The sequence below is a fragment of the Nannobrachium achirus genome (genome assembly GCF_963921795.1).
Source record: "Nannobrachium achirus genome assembly, chromosome: 18".
Classification (NCBI taxonomy): Eukaryota; Metazoa; Chordata; class Actinopteri; order Myctophiformes; family Myctophidae; genus Nannobrachium; species Nannobrachium achirus.
The window spans coordinates 53,908,396-53,925,808 of NC_137825.1; the positions used below are offsets into that span (position 1 = coordinate 53,908,396).

General features: G+C 43.5%; 1 protein-coding gene across 13 annotated transcripts in view; it reads left to right on the forward strand.

Annotated features, from left to right (window-relative positions):
* The window catches only part of atp6v0a1b (ATPase H+ transporting V0 subunit a1b), a gene marked incomplete at its 3' end in the record, with an annotated part of 39,329 nt that overhangs the window by 18,543 nt on the left and 3,373 nt on the right, over positions 1 to 17,413 (forward strand). For 6 of the 13 annotated variants that reach the window (XM_080747814.1, XM_080747816.1, XM_080747817.1 and 3 more), the window contains 7 exons: positions 223 to 313; positions 947 to 1,065; positions 3,791 to 4,007; positions 5,147 to 5,254; positions 6,811 to 6,918; positions 12,793 to 12,910; positions 14,011 to 14,182. In XM_080747814.1, coding sequence (XP_080603940.1) covers positions 223 to 313; positions 947 to 1,065; positions 3,791 to 4,007; positions 5,147 to 5,254; positions 6,811 to 6,918; positions 12,793 to 12,910; positions 14,011 to 14,182 — 933 coding nt within the window. Of the gene's footprint in view, positions 1 to 222; positions 314 to 946; positions 1,066 to 3,790; positions 4,008 to 5,146; positions 5,255 to 6,726; positions 6,961 to 9,983; positions 10,002 to 12,792; positions 12,911 to 14,010; positions 14,183 to 17,413 lie in introns of all 13 variants that reach the window. The other 7 variants (XM_080747815.1, XM_080747818.1, XM_080747812.1 and 4 more) reach the window with 4 other exon arrangements.

Here is a 17,413-nt window from a genome sequence, read left to right on the forward strand (position 1 = left end):
TAGCAGATTTACACGCTCACAATGCATCGCATTGCGACGCATTGTGAACTTGTAGGTCGGCTATTTTCAACTGCCCAAAATGTATATAGGGCTGATGTGGTTAACATATGTTTTGTAATAAAAAAAATAAAAAAAATCTACAAAGTAACTAATGCTTGATTTTGTCCAAGAATCAAATGTGACAGAGAAATCTCGTTTTGCTTGCTTGTGAATTGGTTCTAGGTTTGATACGCTTGATGGCAACGCAGTGTTACAGCTGGATCCGGCAGTTCCTGGAGTGTTTGGTGGGCCTTATCCGCTCGGAATTGACCCGGTAAATACCACGAATAGAAAATGATGACAAGACAACGCTTAATTCATTCATAGTTGTGCGCCGGTGTCGAGCGGAATGTAGCTGATCTACAAGTTCACAGCGGTCACGCTGTGAGTTTGTGAGCTTGCGGCTCTGTCAATTTCGGCACGCAACGCGGGCATACAACTAAGCATAAATCAGGCTTTAGAGAAGTCATGTATATCAGTGGTTCTCAACCTTTTCAGGCCGCGACCCCCAAAATAATCTGGGGACCCCCCCAACCCTGACGAGCACTATAAGTTGAGGCATTACATTTTGTATAACACGGTTCTATTGTGAAAATAGCAGATCTACATGCTCACATGCAGATCGGCTATTTTCACAATTTCTGCCTCTAATATTTGACTATTTGTCGTTTTAGAGTTAATAAAAAGTCCTTACATTGTCACTTTAGAAATGTGCAGATACCCTCTATAAACTTAAACGTTATGTTGGTTTCTTTACTGTTGAGTGAGAAAACAATGTTAATCATCTGGGGACCGGGGGGGGGGGTCCAGACCCACAGGTTGAGAACCACTGATGATGTATATGATCTGGTTTGTTTTCATCAGTCCCGCTAAAGTCCAGGCCTTTTTTCTTGTCACGTCTTTACAGGTATGGAACGTTGCCGCCAACAAGCTGACCTTCCTGAACTCTTTCAAGATGAAGATGTCAGTGATTCTGGGTGTGATCCACATGCTGTTTGGAGTGTCCCTCAGCCTCTTCAACCACCTGTAAGTCACACACTCCATTTTGTTACTTAAAGGGGAAGACCACCCATTTTCAATATTGAACTGTGTCATTAATATACCTTAGAGCAGTGTTTCTCAAATGGGGGTACGTGTACCCCTAGGGGTACGCAGAGGTACTACAGGGGGTACTTGAGAGAACATGGAAAATGGAAACATTTATTTTACTGTTATGTTTACTGATAAAACATTGACAAATATGTGAACGTGCTGCTCTCTATACGTAGCTTTAAACCAAATAAAGTACACATTTTACTGTTACTGAATAGAAAACAGGCTACTTGCTTTTATTTTCAACATATTGACATAAAAACTGGACTTTTGATGTCAGTATTTTCTAGTCAAAATGTTGTCGATTAGAGCAGTGTTTCTCAAACTACCAAATTTCAAGGTATCCCCTTAACTCTGGCAGTGTACAAATGGAACCAAATGAACCCGTTAGGGTACATTTGGTTCCATTTGTACACTGTCAGAGTTACAGACTTGTATGGGTCACTGGATTATAGGGGGTACTTGGATTCAGCAATCAGGAAAAGGGGGTACTGAAGCCCAAAAAGTTTGAGAACCACTGCCTTAGAGGAGTTGTGTGGAAATAGAAAAAAAAAGGTTCCCCCCTTCTGTGTTGCCTAGAACTGGAGGATTGATTTTGGGGTTTGTATTGTTGTACTTTACAATACAAACCCCAAAATCAATCCTCCAGTTCTAGGCAACACAGAAGGGGGGGAACCTTTTTTTTCTATTTCCACACAACTCCTCTAAGGTATATTAATGACACAGTTCAATATTGAAAATGGGTGGTCACGTTGTCTCCCCAGGCGTGGCAGAGGGAGAGCAGAGCCCAGGATTACATAGGCAATTGGCACTGGGTGAAAATGGGTTGCAAAATCGTGGGATAAAAATTTGAGAAAAAAAAAAAAGAAAGAAAATGGGTGGTCTTCCCCTTTAAGTAAAAGTATCAATACTGCAATACAGAAGTACTCTGTTACAAGTACAGGTTAGGAATTCAAAATATACTTGAGAGCAAAATTACATAAGTATTGGCGTCAAAATGTACTTAAAGGGGAATACCACTCATTTTCAACAATGAACTATGTCATTAATATACGTTAGAGCTGTCGTGTGGAAATAAGAAAAAAGTCCCCCCCCCCTTCTGTGTTGCCTAGAACCGGAGGATTGATTGTGGGGTTTGGCTTGCAAAGTACACTTTTGATGATGTCAGTCGGCATACTGTACCACTCCAAAATGTATGCTACAGAGGCAGACACTCATGAATAAAAACTGTTGTGTTAAAGGACAACTTTAGTTTTTTACAACAAGGGTTCATATTTTAGATTGTAATTAAAGAATATAAAAGATGGGTGTTAAAATTATTTCATTTACTTCTTTCTATTGTTTTAGAGATTTGTATTTCAGTGGCTGGGGGCATGCGTACAAGTGGCTAAATATGTCATTTTACACAGAATAAGCTAGCCCATTCCCAAGATACAACGCAACCTTTCATGGTTGGATGTGACTTATGGGGGCTAGAAGTGTTACTGTAAATAACAATAAAGAAACTGCTGGCTTATTGTGTCTCAAAATACATATAAAACAATAGAACGAAGCAAATGAAAACATTTTAACACTCACTTTTTCATTCTAAAATATGAACCCTTGTTGTAAAGTTGTAAAGTTGTCCTTTAAGAGAAGTAGAATCGGTCAATCTGTGTGAAATGGCTATTGTAAAAATGGGTATATTCTAATCTATATTTTTTTCAAAACCTTTTTTTTTTTTTTATGATACCACATTGTTATCTTTAGCCAATTACAACGTCTCCAAAGTGTGGTGATAATTACATTCTGGCCCAGGGCCTCAGAAGGCTTGAGCGAGCCCCGTTCAAGACAGAGGAAGACCAGTAAGTCTGTAACAGGCTCAGTTGTTGGACAGACAGCCAAGGTTCAAGACAAGAGTCCTCTTTATTCCCATGCGGCTGCTACGCGCTGCTTGCCATGCGTTTGGTGTACAATGTGGTCCGTGGCTTCAAAGCAACAGCCAGATACAGTCATAACAGAGGCTGTATTCCTCGCTGGATGTTTATTAGGATGACTTACTGAGCTTGTCGATCTGCTGTTTTTGCTATTTGTCCTGAAAACTAACAGTTTTGGACATAGTTAGGTTTCCACCCGACAGCGACGATATGTTTATCTTCCCCTTTTGAACTGTACATCAGTGGTTCTCAACCAGTGGTCCGGGGGCCACCAGTGGTCCTTGAGGGCGTTCCAGGTGGTCCCCAGCTAAATGAAGGAGAGTTGGTAACCAAATAGACCTAGAGATCTTTAAACTCTTGAGTTTGGTTTCATTTTACGCTCTCACATCTGAATTATTTAATTTACAAGAAGTCTACACAATTAGCCAGTAGCTATGCCCCTCCCCTAAAAGCTTTTGTCCAATGCTAGCTTAGTAACCGGCAGCTTGCCAAGGCTGTTGCCAAGGCAAACCTTGGCAAGCAGGAAGTTATTCTAAGCTAGCTTTTTGGGAGGGGCATAGCTACTGGCTAATTAGAGAATGTAGAAGAATTGTCAACGTGGGCCTGTTATCTCTCCTATGGTAACAACATAAATACAGCATGGACTTGTGGACAAAATACTCCAATGCCCAAATAAATAATGGACATTGATGTGAAAAGGGGTTGAAAAGCACTGCTGTACATGATTTTCCCGTGGCCTGCAGGTACTTCAAGAAGCCACTGAACATCTTCCTGGGCTTCATCCCGGAGATCGTGTTCATGTCCAGCCTGTTTGGCTACCTCATCCTGCTGGTCTTCATCAAGTGGACCGCCTACGACGTCTTCACCTCCAAGGACGCGCCCAGTCTGCTCATCCACTTCATCAACATGTGTCTCTTTAACTACAACGACCCCTCCAACAAGCCCCTGTACCGGGGACAGGTACACCCCCCACCCACTTCCACCCCTCTGCCTCTCCTGTCGCTCTGTTCCTTTTCCCACAGTGGTCTAACACAGTGGTTCTCAACCTTTTCAGGCCGCGACCCCCCAAATAATCATATTTTAACTGGGGACCCCCCCACCCTGACGAGCACTAAGAGTTGAGGCATTACATTTTGTATAACACGGTTCTATTGTGAAAATAGCAGATCTACATGCTCACAACGCCTCGCAACGCGAGGCGTTGTGAGCATGTAGATCGGCTATTTTCGCAATTGCTGCCTCTAATATTTGACAATTTGGCCAATGTTTAATTTGTCATTTCAGGGGTGTTAAAAAGTCCTTCAATTGTCACTTTAGAAATGTGCAGATACCCTCTATACACTTAAACTATATGTTGGTTTGTTTACTGTAGAGTGAGAAAACAGTGCAGCACATAAAGTTAATCATCTGGGGACCCCCCCAAAATAATTTGGGGATCCCTCTGGGGGTCCCGACCCACAGGTTGAGAACCACTGGTCTAGCACAGTGTTAATTTTGACAGCGAATTGTGATGTAGTTTTAGTCTTTTGAAAAAATTACATTTAGTCACATTTTGGTCATATGCAATGTTGTAGTGTTAAGTCTAGTTTTAGTCGACTGAATATCGCTCAATTTTAGTCGACTAAATCTACAGTTCATTTAGTCGACTAAAATGTGTTTTGGTGGGCCTTGATGTTAAAATGATATACAGTTGTCAGCTATCATTGCATTTAGTTGAAAATGAGCTTTTTGCATTTATTGTCTAATGTCTTTACTTTCTTTCTGCTAAATCACTCACTCTGAGTTCTTGGTCCACTGCAAACTGTAACGAGCTGCTTACTGTATTATCACTGTTGTCGCACGAAACACATTTTCTTCAGGAACCGAGAAATTACAGTATCTCCCCGTTGACGTCGATATTATGTATTTCTGGAAAATACACTTGAGTGTTTCAATTTCCAATACCTTTACTTCTACTCCACTACACCTCGGATCCTAATATTGTTTGGAGTATCGGAGCATTTCTACATGGCTGTGTTGACACTTTTACCTAAGTAAAACTTGTGAGTACTTTTTTCCCCACCACTGTCGTTTACCTTCTCTCTGTTTTGAATCTGTAGATGGGGATCCAGGTTTTGTTGGTGCTGATTGCCCTTGCATGTGTACCCTGTATGCTGGTTGTGAAAACAATGGTGCTTCGGCGTCAGCACCTGTGGAAAATGAAACTGGTATGTGGATCTGACCCCGCCTAGGGCTGTCACGATGTGACATTTTACATGACGATTAATTGTCACTCAAATAATTGGCGATTGACGATTTCATTGTGATTTTGTCGTTGACAATTACATCTCTGTTTGGCTTTTAGGCTTTGAAGTTGGCACATGGCAGATATGACACAAAACCTAAATACGTGAAGAAATGACTGACATATTTGACGACTTACTACTTAAAAAAGAACATTGATAGTGGAAATAGCCGATCTACAAGCTCACAACGCGTCGCGATGCGACGCGTTGTGAGCTTGTAGATCTGCTATTTCCACTATTTCTGACATTTTTCAACATTCACGATTATGACGATTATGACAAAATAATTGCGATAATGTCAAATAACCACGATTAGACGATTATGTAATAATTGTGACAGCCCTAATCCCGCCTATAACCTTTGATACGTGACCTGTTATAACCCTTGGAATATTATAACCTTGTTTTCTTTCACTCTCTACTCTGCCATTCATTTCAGCGTGCATCGTATTGTGTAATGTGGTGTTGCCATGAAATGACGCTTAAAGCATGCCTTGGGAAGAGCCGCCGAAGCATATAAAAAGATTGTGATTTATGCCAATGACAGGTTAATAAACTGGCAATCAATTGAGCGCGTTTTGAAGATTTGCTCAAGGCTGTCTTGCAGTATACTGTACTTCAGTGCCCTTACAGGCTCCCTAGCACATATCTTGATGCGCAGGCCTGTTCTGTACTGAGAGAGAGAGAGAAAAATTGCTATGCAGTATACCAGGGTTCCCCAATTAGTTTTCCCCAAGGGCCGAAATATGTCCTGGGTACCAAGCCGAGGGCCAGAACATTGCAGGGGGCGACTTGGCGTTCCCGCTACTCCAGCGACAGTTCAGATATCGTCGTTGTCGGGTGAAAATCTTGTATGTCCAAAACCGTTCCTTTTGCATTTATCATTTTAAAAATGATTTAAACTAGTGAAAACAGCCGATCTACAAGCACACACCGCCTCGGGTGTGTGCTTGTAGATCTGCTGTTTTCACTACTTTTGTGCGACGGCCTTGTATGATGAAGCAGGGCTTTACTTCGCGAAAGAACGTACAAATTTGGAGATACGATTATTACCCCATTATTACTGGGGTTGGTGGGGGCCAGAAAGTAGCCCCCCACGGCCCGCAAATGGCCCTCGGGCCGCCTATTGGGGAACCCTGCAGTATACTGTAACAATTTTTTGGGAGGGAATCATTGTCATTTTCTTGAATCGATATTTTCTTAACATTACTGTTTGGCATCAAAATGTTATCAACATGGACAGCCATTACAAAACGCGTGGGGTGCCTCTCTCCTCAAATCAAGCCAAGTGCAAGCAAAGATAAACATGAATAAAACAATGTGAATAAAAAAGTGAATGTTACCCCCAAGGCGTGCTTTAAACTAGACACAGCTCTTGTGGCTTTTGTATTTAGTCCCAGAAGAGGGAAGAAACCCCTGCAGAGAATCTAGAGCAGTCTTTAGAGCAAACCTCATCATGCACGGGACTCACCCAACAGGGCACACAGAAATTCGGCGGGGTACGGGTGGGCAATGGGCCCACGGAGGATGAGGCTGGCATCATGGACCATGACCAGCTGTCGCAGCACTCGGAAGAGGGAGACGAGGTGAGCTCACCGACTAAACACCAACTTCCCGTCCGTCCATTCGTGTCGATTCCACCGTCTTGTCTTTAGTCTGATGTCTCCACTAGGGCATTAACGAAAATGTCGACTCAGTCGACTTCATTACACAAGTCGACTCCCACCAGAGAAAGTCGAAGTTGAACAAAAAAATAATAATACTTGAGCATGTAGATCGGCTATTTTCACAATTTCTGCCTCTATATATTTGACAATTTGGACAATGTTTAATTTGTCATTTTAGAGGTATTAAAAAGTCCTTAAATTGGCACTTTAGAAATGTGAAGATACCCTCTATACACTTAAACTTTATGTTGGTTTGTTTCCAGTTGAGTGAGAAAACAATGTTTCACATTAAGTTAATCATCTGGGGACCCCGTAAAATAAGTGGGGGGTCGTGTATGATGTGATGACGTCATCAAACGATAAAGTCGACTTCAACTCAACTTTTTACTGAGTCGAGTCGACTTGCAAAAATCACAAGTCGTTAATGCCCTAGTCTCCACTCCTATTAACCAACATGAACCTAAGCGTCCCCGTTTTGGACATGTCAGGAAAGGGAACATTCGGTAAAATAGGCAGACCTTTGGCAAAAATGGGCACACATTTGGAGAAAATAGCAGGGCCACAGGTTTTGAGCTTATTTTGAGATTGCCTATTTCCGCTATTTGACATACAACAACGTAATACGTTTATAGGGTTTAAGTGGTTAATGTTTCTTGTTTTAACACATTAAGGCCGGGAACGCACTATTACGCATTTTTACTTTAACCATTGTTTTATGCTGTAACTATAAAAAAAATAGCATATCTACAAGCTCACAGCGCAGCACTCGGTGCCGCGCTGCGAGCTTGTAGATCTGCTATTTTTGCAGAATCGTGAACTCGTATATCTGCTTTCAATAGCTAAAGTATAAAATAATTCTAGGTCTTAATCGGTAAAGTAGACATCTTAGATCCGTATTAATAATCAGTCTTTTTTTCATAGGTGTGTTAAGGCCCATTCCCACTGGGCCAGATAACAGATAAAACAATCTTTTTCTCCAGATAAAAAAAATCGCTTTCTCCATTCAAGTGGATGGTAAGATACAGATAAAAAAGAATATCTGTCACAGATAAAAAAAAATATCTGTAACAGATATTTTTTTATCTGTATCTTACCATCCACTTGAATGGAGAAAGAGATTTTTTTTTTATCTGTTATCTGGCCCAGTGGGAATGGGCCTTTACCCAGGGACTGGGCTGATGTGGGCACGTACAGTATGTGTGGAGGGAAAGAGGGAGGGATGGGACGGAAAGGAAAGTAAAGGAATGGGATGGGATGAAATAGATAAGAGATGGATTTTCCACTTCAGAAACCTTAAACACCGAGGTGGTTTTGCATGAGAACCAGATCCTGTTGAGCTCATGGAATTTCTGGAAAAATCGCCCTGTTTCTTTCTTTGCCTCGGAGCCTTGGGGTCTTACGTGTATCTCAGACCGTAAATCTCACCGTGTTTATTTATGTTTTGATAGTGCACGTTGCTCAACAGCATGATAATTCCTCAATCCTCATATAAGGCTCGGGCACTTAATGAAAATGGTTACGGCGTCGCTATCAGAAAAGCGCGGAATTTGATATTGCATAATGCGTCGGGTGTGAGTATTTTAAGTGAGCGTAAGATTATCGGACCGGACAAGCTGTCCACACTTTCGGCAGAGCTAGGTCTGTAAAGAGTGGATGGGAAAACGTTTTGTACATTCTGCGCACTTCTCTTATCGTCATTGTCGGGTGAAAACCTCGTATGTCCAAAACCGTTCGTTTTGCATTTATCATTTAAAAATGATTCAAACTAGTGAAAACAGCCGATCTACAAGCACACAACGCCTCGCGGTGCGAGGCGTTGTGTGCTTGTAGATCTGCTGTTTTCACTACTTTTGTGCGACGGCCTTGTATGATGAAGCAGGGCTTTACTTTGCGAAAGATCGTACAAATTTGAAACTTGGAGATACAAGGTTTCCGCCTGACAACACCGTTATGCTCCCACGGCGAATCTCACTGTATTGATGCAAGGTTAGAAAAATGCACCAGAGTCTCCGTTACACCTAACACTACCTACAGAGAGAGTTGTAGCTATGAAGTTTGTACTTATTACTATAGTTACTTGTAATGTTAGTGATTTGGGAATTGGAGCTTATTCTGTTGATCTATTGCACGCAGTTGTGATAGAGTTATTCAGTCTCCATTTTCAACTGAACACGTGGAAATGCTGATAGTGGGTTATAAAGTGAGATTCCATTTTGGGAACGTGAAATAAACATTCGATGAGATGTAGTAGCTGGCAAAAAGTAACAGTTCTTCCTCTATCAGTGGTTCTCAACCAGTGGTCCGGGGACCACCTGTGGCCCTTGAGGGGGTTCCAGGTGGTCCCCAGCTAAATGATGGAGAGTTGGTAACCAAATGGACTCTTATAGATCTTTAACTCTCGAGAATGTACCCCTACGGGTCCATTTGGTTCCATGTTACACTCTCAAGAGTTAGATTATTGTCTGCATTAGTTAATTTTCAAGAAGTCTACACAATTAGAGAATGTAGAAGAATTGTTATTTTGATCAGCGTTTGCCTCAATACAGCATGGAATTGTGAACTAAATCTTATCACGCAACAACAGGCTTTGGGGTCTGAGAGGCTAAATCACACCAAACGGTGGTCCGTGAGCTCAAATGCCGAATAAGTAATGGGCCTTGAAATTAAGAATGTTGAAATGTTGCCCAAAGCCACTGGGCACTTAACCCATTTAGGCCTAGAATTATTGAATGCTTTAACCAGTGAAAAATAGCAGATATACAAGCTCACAAAAAGCCGTGAAAATGTGTGCAAATCTTTGAATATATGTATTTTCAAAGCGAACGTTTGTAACTCAAATTCTGCTTCTGGGGGGGTCCCCGGAACTAGATATTTTGAAATGGGGGTCCGTGGCCAAATAAAACCACTGCTCTAGCATGAGGGGACATTGTTAAGCGCATCCCCCTGTCCCTGCCACTAACCTCTGCCCTCTACTTCATTTCAAGCACGCAGAGGAGGAGCCGGTAAGGAACCGAGTGGAGCCTGACCTCCAGAGCATGCTTAGACATGGTCTTACCTTCCTGTCTGTCTGTCTGTCTGTCTGTCTGTCTGTCTGTCTGTCTGTCTGTCTGTGCTTGTTCTACGTGAAGCCTGATTTATGCTCGGCTGCGCAATCGCGTCTTGCACTGAAAATAGCCGCTCTACAAGCTCACCGCATGATACATTGTGAGCTTGTGGCTCAGCTACTTTTAGGTCAGTGACCAAAGCCGGTGTGCAACTAAGTATACTGTAAGGTGTAAATGTGCCATTCTTTTATGGTCTGTCTATGCATCCTGTACATTTTTCACTCCCCTCCTCAACTATACACCTTCCTTCCGCACATGTGCATGTGGTTGTGTGTGTGTGTGTGTGTGTGTGTGTGTGCGTGCGTGCGTGCGTGCGTGCGTGCGTGCCCGTGCCCGTTCCTCATCACCGATCCCACGTTTTCATTGCCGTACGTCATAAGCTCTGGAAAACGGCACGGCTTTGGTCGGCTGGAATGTCTGGTGACTTGACACCCTGGAATGTTAGACGGTCTGCACTACCAGCGTCACTATAGCCACTCGCATCCTTTGCTGCGTCTTGCCGTTAGGGCATGCGGCGGTGGCCGGTATTGTTTTCGTTTGCCCCCCTCACATGGGAGACTCTTTAAATGGGAACAATGAGCGCTGGTTCCATGAACTTTGTTGGCGCGGGGTCCCACGGACAAAGGGGAAGCACGGAAAGAGGAAGCCAGCAGGCCCGTTCCAGGCCAAGTCCAACAAACGCGACGTAGAGGGATTGAGTCGCGGGTTTCCCCTGCTTCCCCACCTCGCGGCAGGAAAGCCTACCGTTGCTCCCTGCGAGTAGAGAGAGTAGGGATGGGACGATACGCGATGTTATCGTTTATCGTGATAAAAAAAAAAAACACTCACGATAATCGTATCGTGGAGATTTAATTTATCGTGATATCGTCCTCCGTCGTGCGCTGGGATCAATTGACCTTTTATTTGCTGAGCTGCATATCCGGTACCACTTAAACCCTCTATAATTGGTAAAGGTACTTGTAACATACATACTTGTAGTCTTTTTTTCACTCTCTATCAAATGTCTTTGCAAAAAAAAAAAACAGACGATCTACAAGCTCAACAACGTTGAGACGCGTTGTGAGCTTGTAGATCGGCTATTTTTTTGGCAAATGTTTCGCCCCAGGATAATGGATTTTAATTATCGCGATAATATCGTAAATCGTGATTTATTTTGTCACAATAATCTTGATATGAAATGTTCATATCGTCCAGTCCCTAGTAGAGAGGGGAGGAACGTACAGTAAGACGGCCTCACTGTACAATACACAAACGAGGTCCTGGCACTAGGATCCAATGAGGAAAAGAGGAGAGGGAAAAAAATAAACAAACCCAGGCGTCTTTGTGTTGTGCCTGAGCGGGACTAAAGGTTAGAAAAGGGTCCTAGGGTCAAAATGGCCTGTTATGAACAGACATCAAGACGATAGAGTCATTTCCCTCTGAAAGCCCTTTCCACAGTGAAATTGTACGCCGCCGAGAATTACTGGCTGTTATGGTTGGCTGTGTGTCCGACAGGAGAGCCGGGGCGATATAGATCTGTCATTTAGTTTAGTTTAGTGGTACTTGTTCAGGCTGATAAGTTACTCTCATATCATACGCCATAAGAGTAACAACACGGCACATTCCAGTGTTTTATCAAGTTTAACATCCACAACCAAACATTGTATTTTCTATCAGAGTAGGCCTATAAATGCAATCACAGATTCTGAAATCTATGGCCTTCTAGTTACATTTTAAAATGTTAAGCAACTAGAAGTTAGAACGTGGGCCCTGAGAATGATGCAAGTCAGGAACGATGCAAGTTGGAAAAGTTTAAGCATGGCCCACCCGGTTATGCAACACCTGTTGTCAGGGTACCCTGTCTATGTCTGTTTTGTGCCCCTTTGAATGCCCAAATATGGAGATTTCTGTGTCTGTCTAACATAGTGATTTTATTGTATTCATTTGGACCATGAAGTCAGGCCAATGGACATGATACCGCTAGCGTCTTCATAGAAATAGTTCACCCCCACAAAAACCTTTTTTGAGCGGTGGTCACACCGTCTCCATAGCGTGGCCGTGTGTGTCTGTGTGTGTGTCTGTCTGTCTGTATGTAGCCTCTGGTGTAGCCTGAGTACCCTGGGTGACCAGAGAGGTGCTGTTGAGTCTAGCCTGCCCTGAGCATCAACTGCAATACACACACACACACACACACACACACACCCCCACCCCACACACACAGGCACCCCCCCCCCCCCCCCCCCCACAGGCACCCCTCCCCCCCCACACCCCCCACACCCCACACACAGGCACCCCTCCCTCCCCCCCCCCACAGGCACCCCTCCCCCCCACGACCACCGCTCAGTTCACACGGGTGTGATTTTTTTCTATCGATTACTCACCCCATGGAGATTTGAATTCATGGCTATCTTTTTAGTTTTTGTCGCATTCCTAAGCCAATCATTTGAGGAGACTCTTTGTGTCTCCATAGGGAACAAAGCAGGCTCTTTGTGTCTCAACCACTGCTCGTCGTCAACGTATTGGCTTAGGAATATGCACAAAAACAAAACAATATCCATAAATTCGAGTCTCCATAGGGTGAGTAATCGATAGAAAAAGAAAAGTAATTGTTTGGGGGGGTGAACTATCCTTTTAATGGCTTTATGGAAGATTGTCTGCGTTCCGTTCCGGTGTTTGTTGGTCAAGCGTGTGTTTCTTCTCTCTCCTCCAGTTTGACTTTGGAGACGTAGCGGTGCACCAGGCCATCCACACCATAGAGTACTGCCTGGGCTGCATCTCCAACACAGCCTCCTACCTGCGCCTGTGGGCCCTTAGCCTGGCCCATGCACGTGAGTGTCCCCCATACGCACACACACACACATGTGCAAGCAGGGGCGTCACAAGTGGGGGGGGTGGGGGGGGGGGGGGGGAGTGGGACTGAGTTACTAGGGCCCAAGTTTCAGTTTGCCCTCCTGGCCCCCAAGTTGTGGAATAAACTCCCTGTCGCACTTAGAACAACGGACCCACTCGCTAGCTTTCGCCGTGGACTGAAGACTCACCTCTTCAGACTCCACCTAAACCCTTAGCACTAAAGAAAAATCAATGACCATACATGAAGCTAGTTAGCATTGTTTTTAGTTTTTTTTTAGAACTTTGATTATATTGTGTTTTTTCTAGATAGATATCCATTTGCACTTGTTATATTGCTGTTGATGTACTGACATATTATCTTGTGATTTTTTGTATCTGCTTATTGTAAGTCGCTTTGGATTAAAAGCGTCTGCTAAATGCCTAAACTGTAAACTGTAAACTGTAAACAAGTTGGAGGGGGCTTAATTATGTTATACTTTAGCTATTGGAAAATAGCAGATATACAAGCTCACAGCGCGGCACCGAGTGCCGCGCTGCGAGCTTGTAGATCTGCTATTTTTTTGAAAAGTCGTGAAAATGTTATGCAAATCTTTGAATATAATATGTACTTTTCAAGCGAACATTTGTAACTCAAATATTGCTTCTGGGGGGGTCCCTGGAACTAAATATTTTGAGATGGGTGGGTCCGTGGCCAAATGCATATAATTTTGGGGGTCCTTCACATGAAAAGGTTTGAGCACCACTGACATAGAAACATAGGTTTTTCCAAAAACCTTAGAAGGATTTGAAATATTCACGATTTAAAAAAAAATAGCAGATCTACAGAGTGCCGCGCTGCGAGCTTGTATATCTGCTATTTTTCAATAGTTAAAGCACAACATGTGAGTGAATCCTTGTACATCCAGGGCCCAGAATTTGGTGTGACACCCCTGCGTGCAAGACACCAGTCATGTTGCCATACCTTATCTTTTGCTGAACTGACGCCACTGTGTGTGTGTGTGTGTGTGTGTGTGTGTGTGTGTGTGTGTGTGTGTGTGTGTGTGTGTGTGTGTGTGTGTGTGTGCGTGTGCGTCCACAGAGCTGTCTGAGGTGCTGTGGACCATGGTGATGCGCCTGGGCCTGTCGTCGCGGAGCGGCGGTGGCTTCTTCGGCCTGACCTTCATCTTCGGGGCCTTCGCCATGCTCACCGTCGCCATCCTGCTCATCATGGAGGGCCTCTCGGCCTTCCTGCACGCCCTCCGTCTGCACTGGTTAGTCGCTCACGCACACACACGCACGTGCGCACGCACACACACACACACACACACACACACACACACACACACACACACACACACACACACACACTAGTGTTGTTTTTGACAGCAAATTTTGATTTGGTTTTGGTCATTGTCTTTTGAATAAAATGTCATTTAGTTTTAGTCATAATTTAGTCACCTGAAAAGTTTTGGTTTTAGTCTCATTTTAGTCGACTAAATATCATAAGATTTTAGGCGACTAAATCTACAGTTGATTTAGTCGACTAAAATGTATTTTGGCAGGCCTTGATGCCATTGTAATTACTGATTTTACACTTGGTTGTGTGCAGCGCAACGCATTGTGAGCTTGTAGATCTGCTATTTTCAGCACGCAACACCTGAGAATAACCAAACGTAAAATTACTCTTTTCGCCACTAGTCCCTCCCTAACGTTTTAGTCTAGTTTTTACTTTGTTGACGAAATTGTCAATATATTTAGTCTTATTTTTAGTCACCACAGCTTAGTTTTCGTTTAGTTTTTATGTAGTTTTCGTCAGTGAAAAAAACACAGTCGACAAACATTTTTCGTCATAGTTTTAGTCGACGAAATCAACACTGACACACACACACACACACACACACACGCACACACACACACACACACACGCACACGCGTACGCACGTGTGTCCCATTCCTGAACTCATTTAAGCCTTTTTGCGTCCCGGTGTTTAAATCACGTAAACACAGCTAAGACATATATGTCTCCTGATAACCCCCTATGACCACGCCGCCCCATCGCCTCCTAGCACTAAGCTTCACCCCTCCTGATCCTCCGGCGCTTCTGTGAAAAATAACAGGCCACGGAGCACAGAAACAACACTCCCACACTCCAGGAAACTATACGTGAAAGTGGCGGTAATCAGATAAAGATGTTTAGGTGGAACATTTCAATTACTGTATATAAGGTTCCTATCGCTTATACATTATCATAATTGAATACATTTAAATACATTGTTAATTAGTGTGGTTGCTATAGGCCAGTGTTTCTCAAATGGGGGTATGTGTACCCCTAGGGGTACGCGGGGGTACTGCAAGGGGTACCTGAGGAAAAAAACTAGAAAATGGGACTATGTATTTAGTGTTATGGTCAATGATAAAACATTGACAGACTTTGTGTGAACCTGCTCATTTGTAAATTGTTCAAACCAAATTACATCAAGACCTTGATTAGTACTGTTATTAAGTGTTATTGAATAGAAAGCAGTGTTTATTTGCCATTATGCTGTTTTGTTTTGAACATATTGGCATGGGAACTGGACTTTTGATGTAAATGTCATGAGCAAAATGGTAGGGGGTACTCGCCTTCTGAGATCAGTAGAAGGGGGTACTGCGACCAAACAAGTTGCTATAGGCAACACACTATTGTTCTCGGTCCGAGAACTTTTTTTGCCAGCAGAGTGAACCTGCTTTTTGTCAACTTTTGCACAAAAGCTTCTGGTCATGCTTCACACACTGTTGTCACTGTCGTCGTTCTTCACATGACATCACAATATCTAATGTAAATGGGAAGCAGAATTCAGTTCCCAGTGGATTCCTTGCGACTCGGGTCAGTGCAACCACACTTGCAATTTCACAGAACTGCGTCGTTCTAGTTAAAGCTATACTGTGTAAGATGCCCAACTAGTGGTCATTAGCCCTATAGCAAACCGCGGTCGCGTCCGCGTCTTTCGGCCGTTTTTCGTACCTTCAGACCCCCGCGTCTGCCTCCACCTCGCTGAGATCTATCTTTTGAGGGGTCCCTTGTTCCTGTGCGTTCAGTAATTCCAGAGATACGGACTCCTTCACCCTGCCTGGTAGGCGAAATTACCTAGAGAAGGGATGGTACAAACGGGCGACAACAAATATGGCTGCCATAGCGACCCCACTTCAAGATGCGCTGTGATTGGCCGGCAGTTGTATAACCCTCGCTGTGATTGGCCGGTAGTTTGATGACGCAATTTTGGCGCGAGATCCGGTCCCCGGCAAGGATCGCAGTTTACATATATAGAGAAGGCTTTACAGGCTGAAATTCACGGAGTGGGTGTTCTAAAACTTTAGCGATTTAACAGTTAGGACAATTTTAAGATTTGTTTTATAAAAAAAGTTACATGGTACAACTTTAAATATAGTGTCCACTGTCCAGTCCAGAGCAGTCTGATTCAACTAAGTTCATTGAGATTTTGAACCAGGTGTCCTACCTGATACCATGCTCTTAAGTTTCTCAGTAGAAGAGTAGGGAGTCTACCTCGAACCACTGCAGATGTGCTGCTAGGTATATTGTATTCAAAATGCTAAATTATATCGCACATATTGGTTAAAATGTAAATGATATTCAGCAAATAGTTCCCATATTTTAGCTTACTGTTTAGTGTTAGCCCTATATGTTTTGTCCATTAGCAAGTATTCCCTATAGGTGTATCAATTAAAACCACGGGCATATGGGAAGAATGCCAAAGCACAGATCTATCTTTGACATAAGACATGTTCGTAAACGTACTGTCCGAACGGCATCCGACTGATCTGAGCTTTTCAATGCATTCTGTGAAAGGATGGTGTTTATTTTCTTTAATCTCTCTCGTCTGGTTGGCGCTATTAACGCACGGCCTTACCTCATGGCTTGGAAATGAGCGCAGGGGAGAATGTCTCGTGTGTGTTTGTATTGGACACGAGCACGGCGCTAATGCTTTATGCCTGCTTTGCTCAGAGAGAGTGGAACTACGTTTAAAGTGGACGTGCTCTCTCCACAACTCTCCTCTCCTGTCAGACAGCTGGTCTTGTCTGTCGTTTTGCTGTAAACCAGTTCAAAGTGATCGGACGAAAGCGGGACAAATTGTCATTGTTTGTACCCTCGAGCCCTACAATACTTGTATCCCCCCCTCCTAAAGGTGGGAGATGTATTGTGGTTAAAAAGAGCCTGTGGCTGTGTGTGTAAGTGCGTGTGTGCCTGCGTGCGAGTTTCCCTGCTTGCCTGTGCCTGCGCTGTTCTATGAAAAGCTCGCAGGTTTGATCCCCTCAGCTGGCAATGTTTTCATCAACAGCCACAAGTCCTGTCATGGTGCCTTTGAACCGCCTGTTCTCTCATTGTGTGCCATATGGATGAAGTGCTTCGGCTAAAGAGATGACAGAAACCCATTAGTAGTTGAGCAATGAGCATAAGGAAGGTGTATGCCAGTGATGCTCAACTTTTTTCATTTCAAGGACCC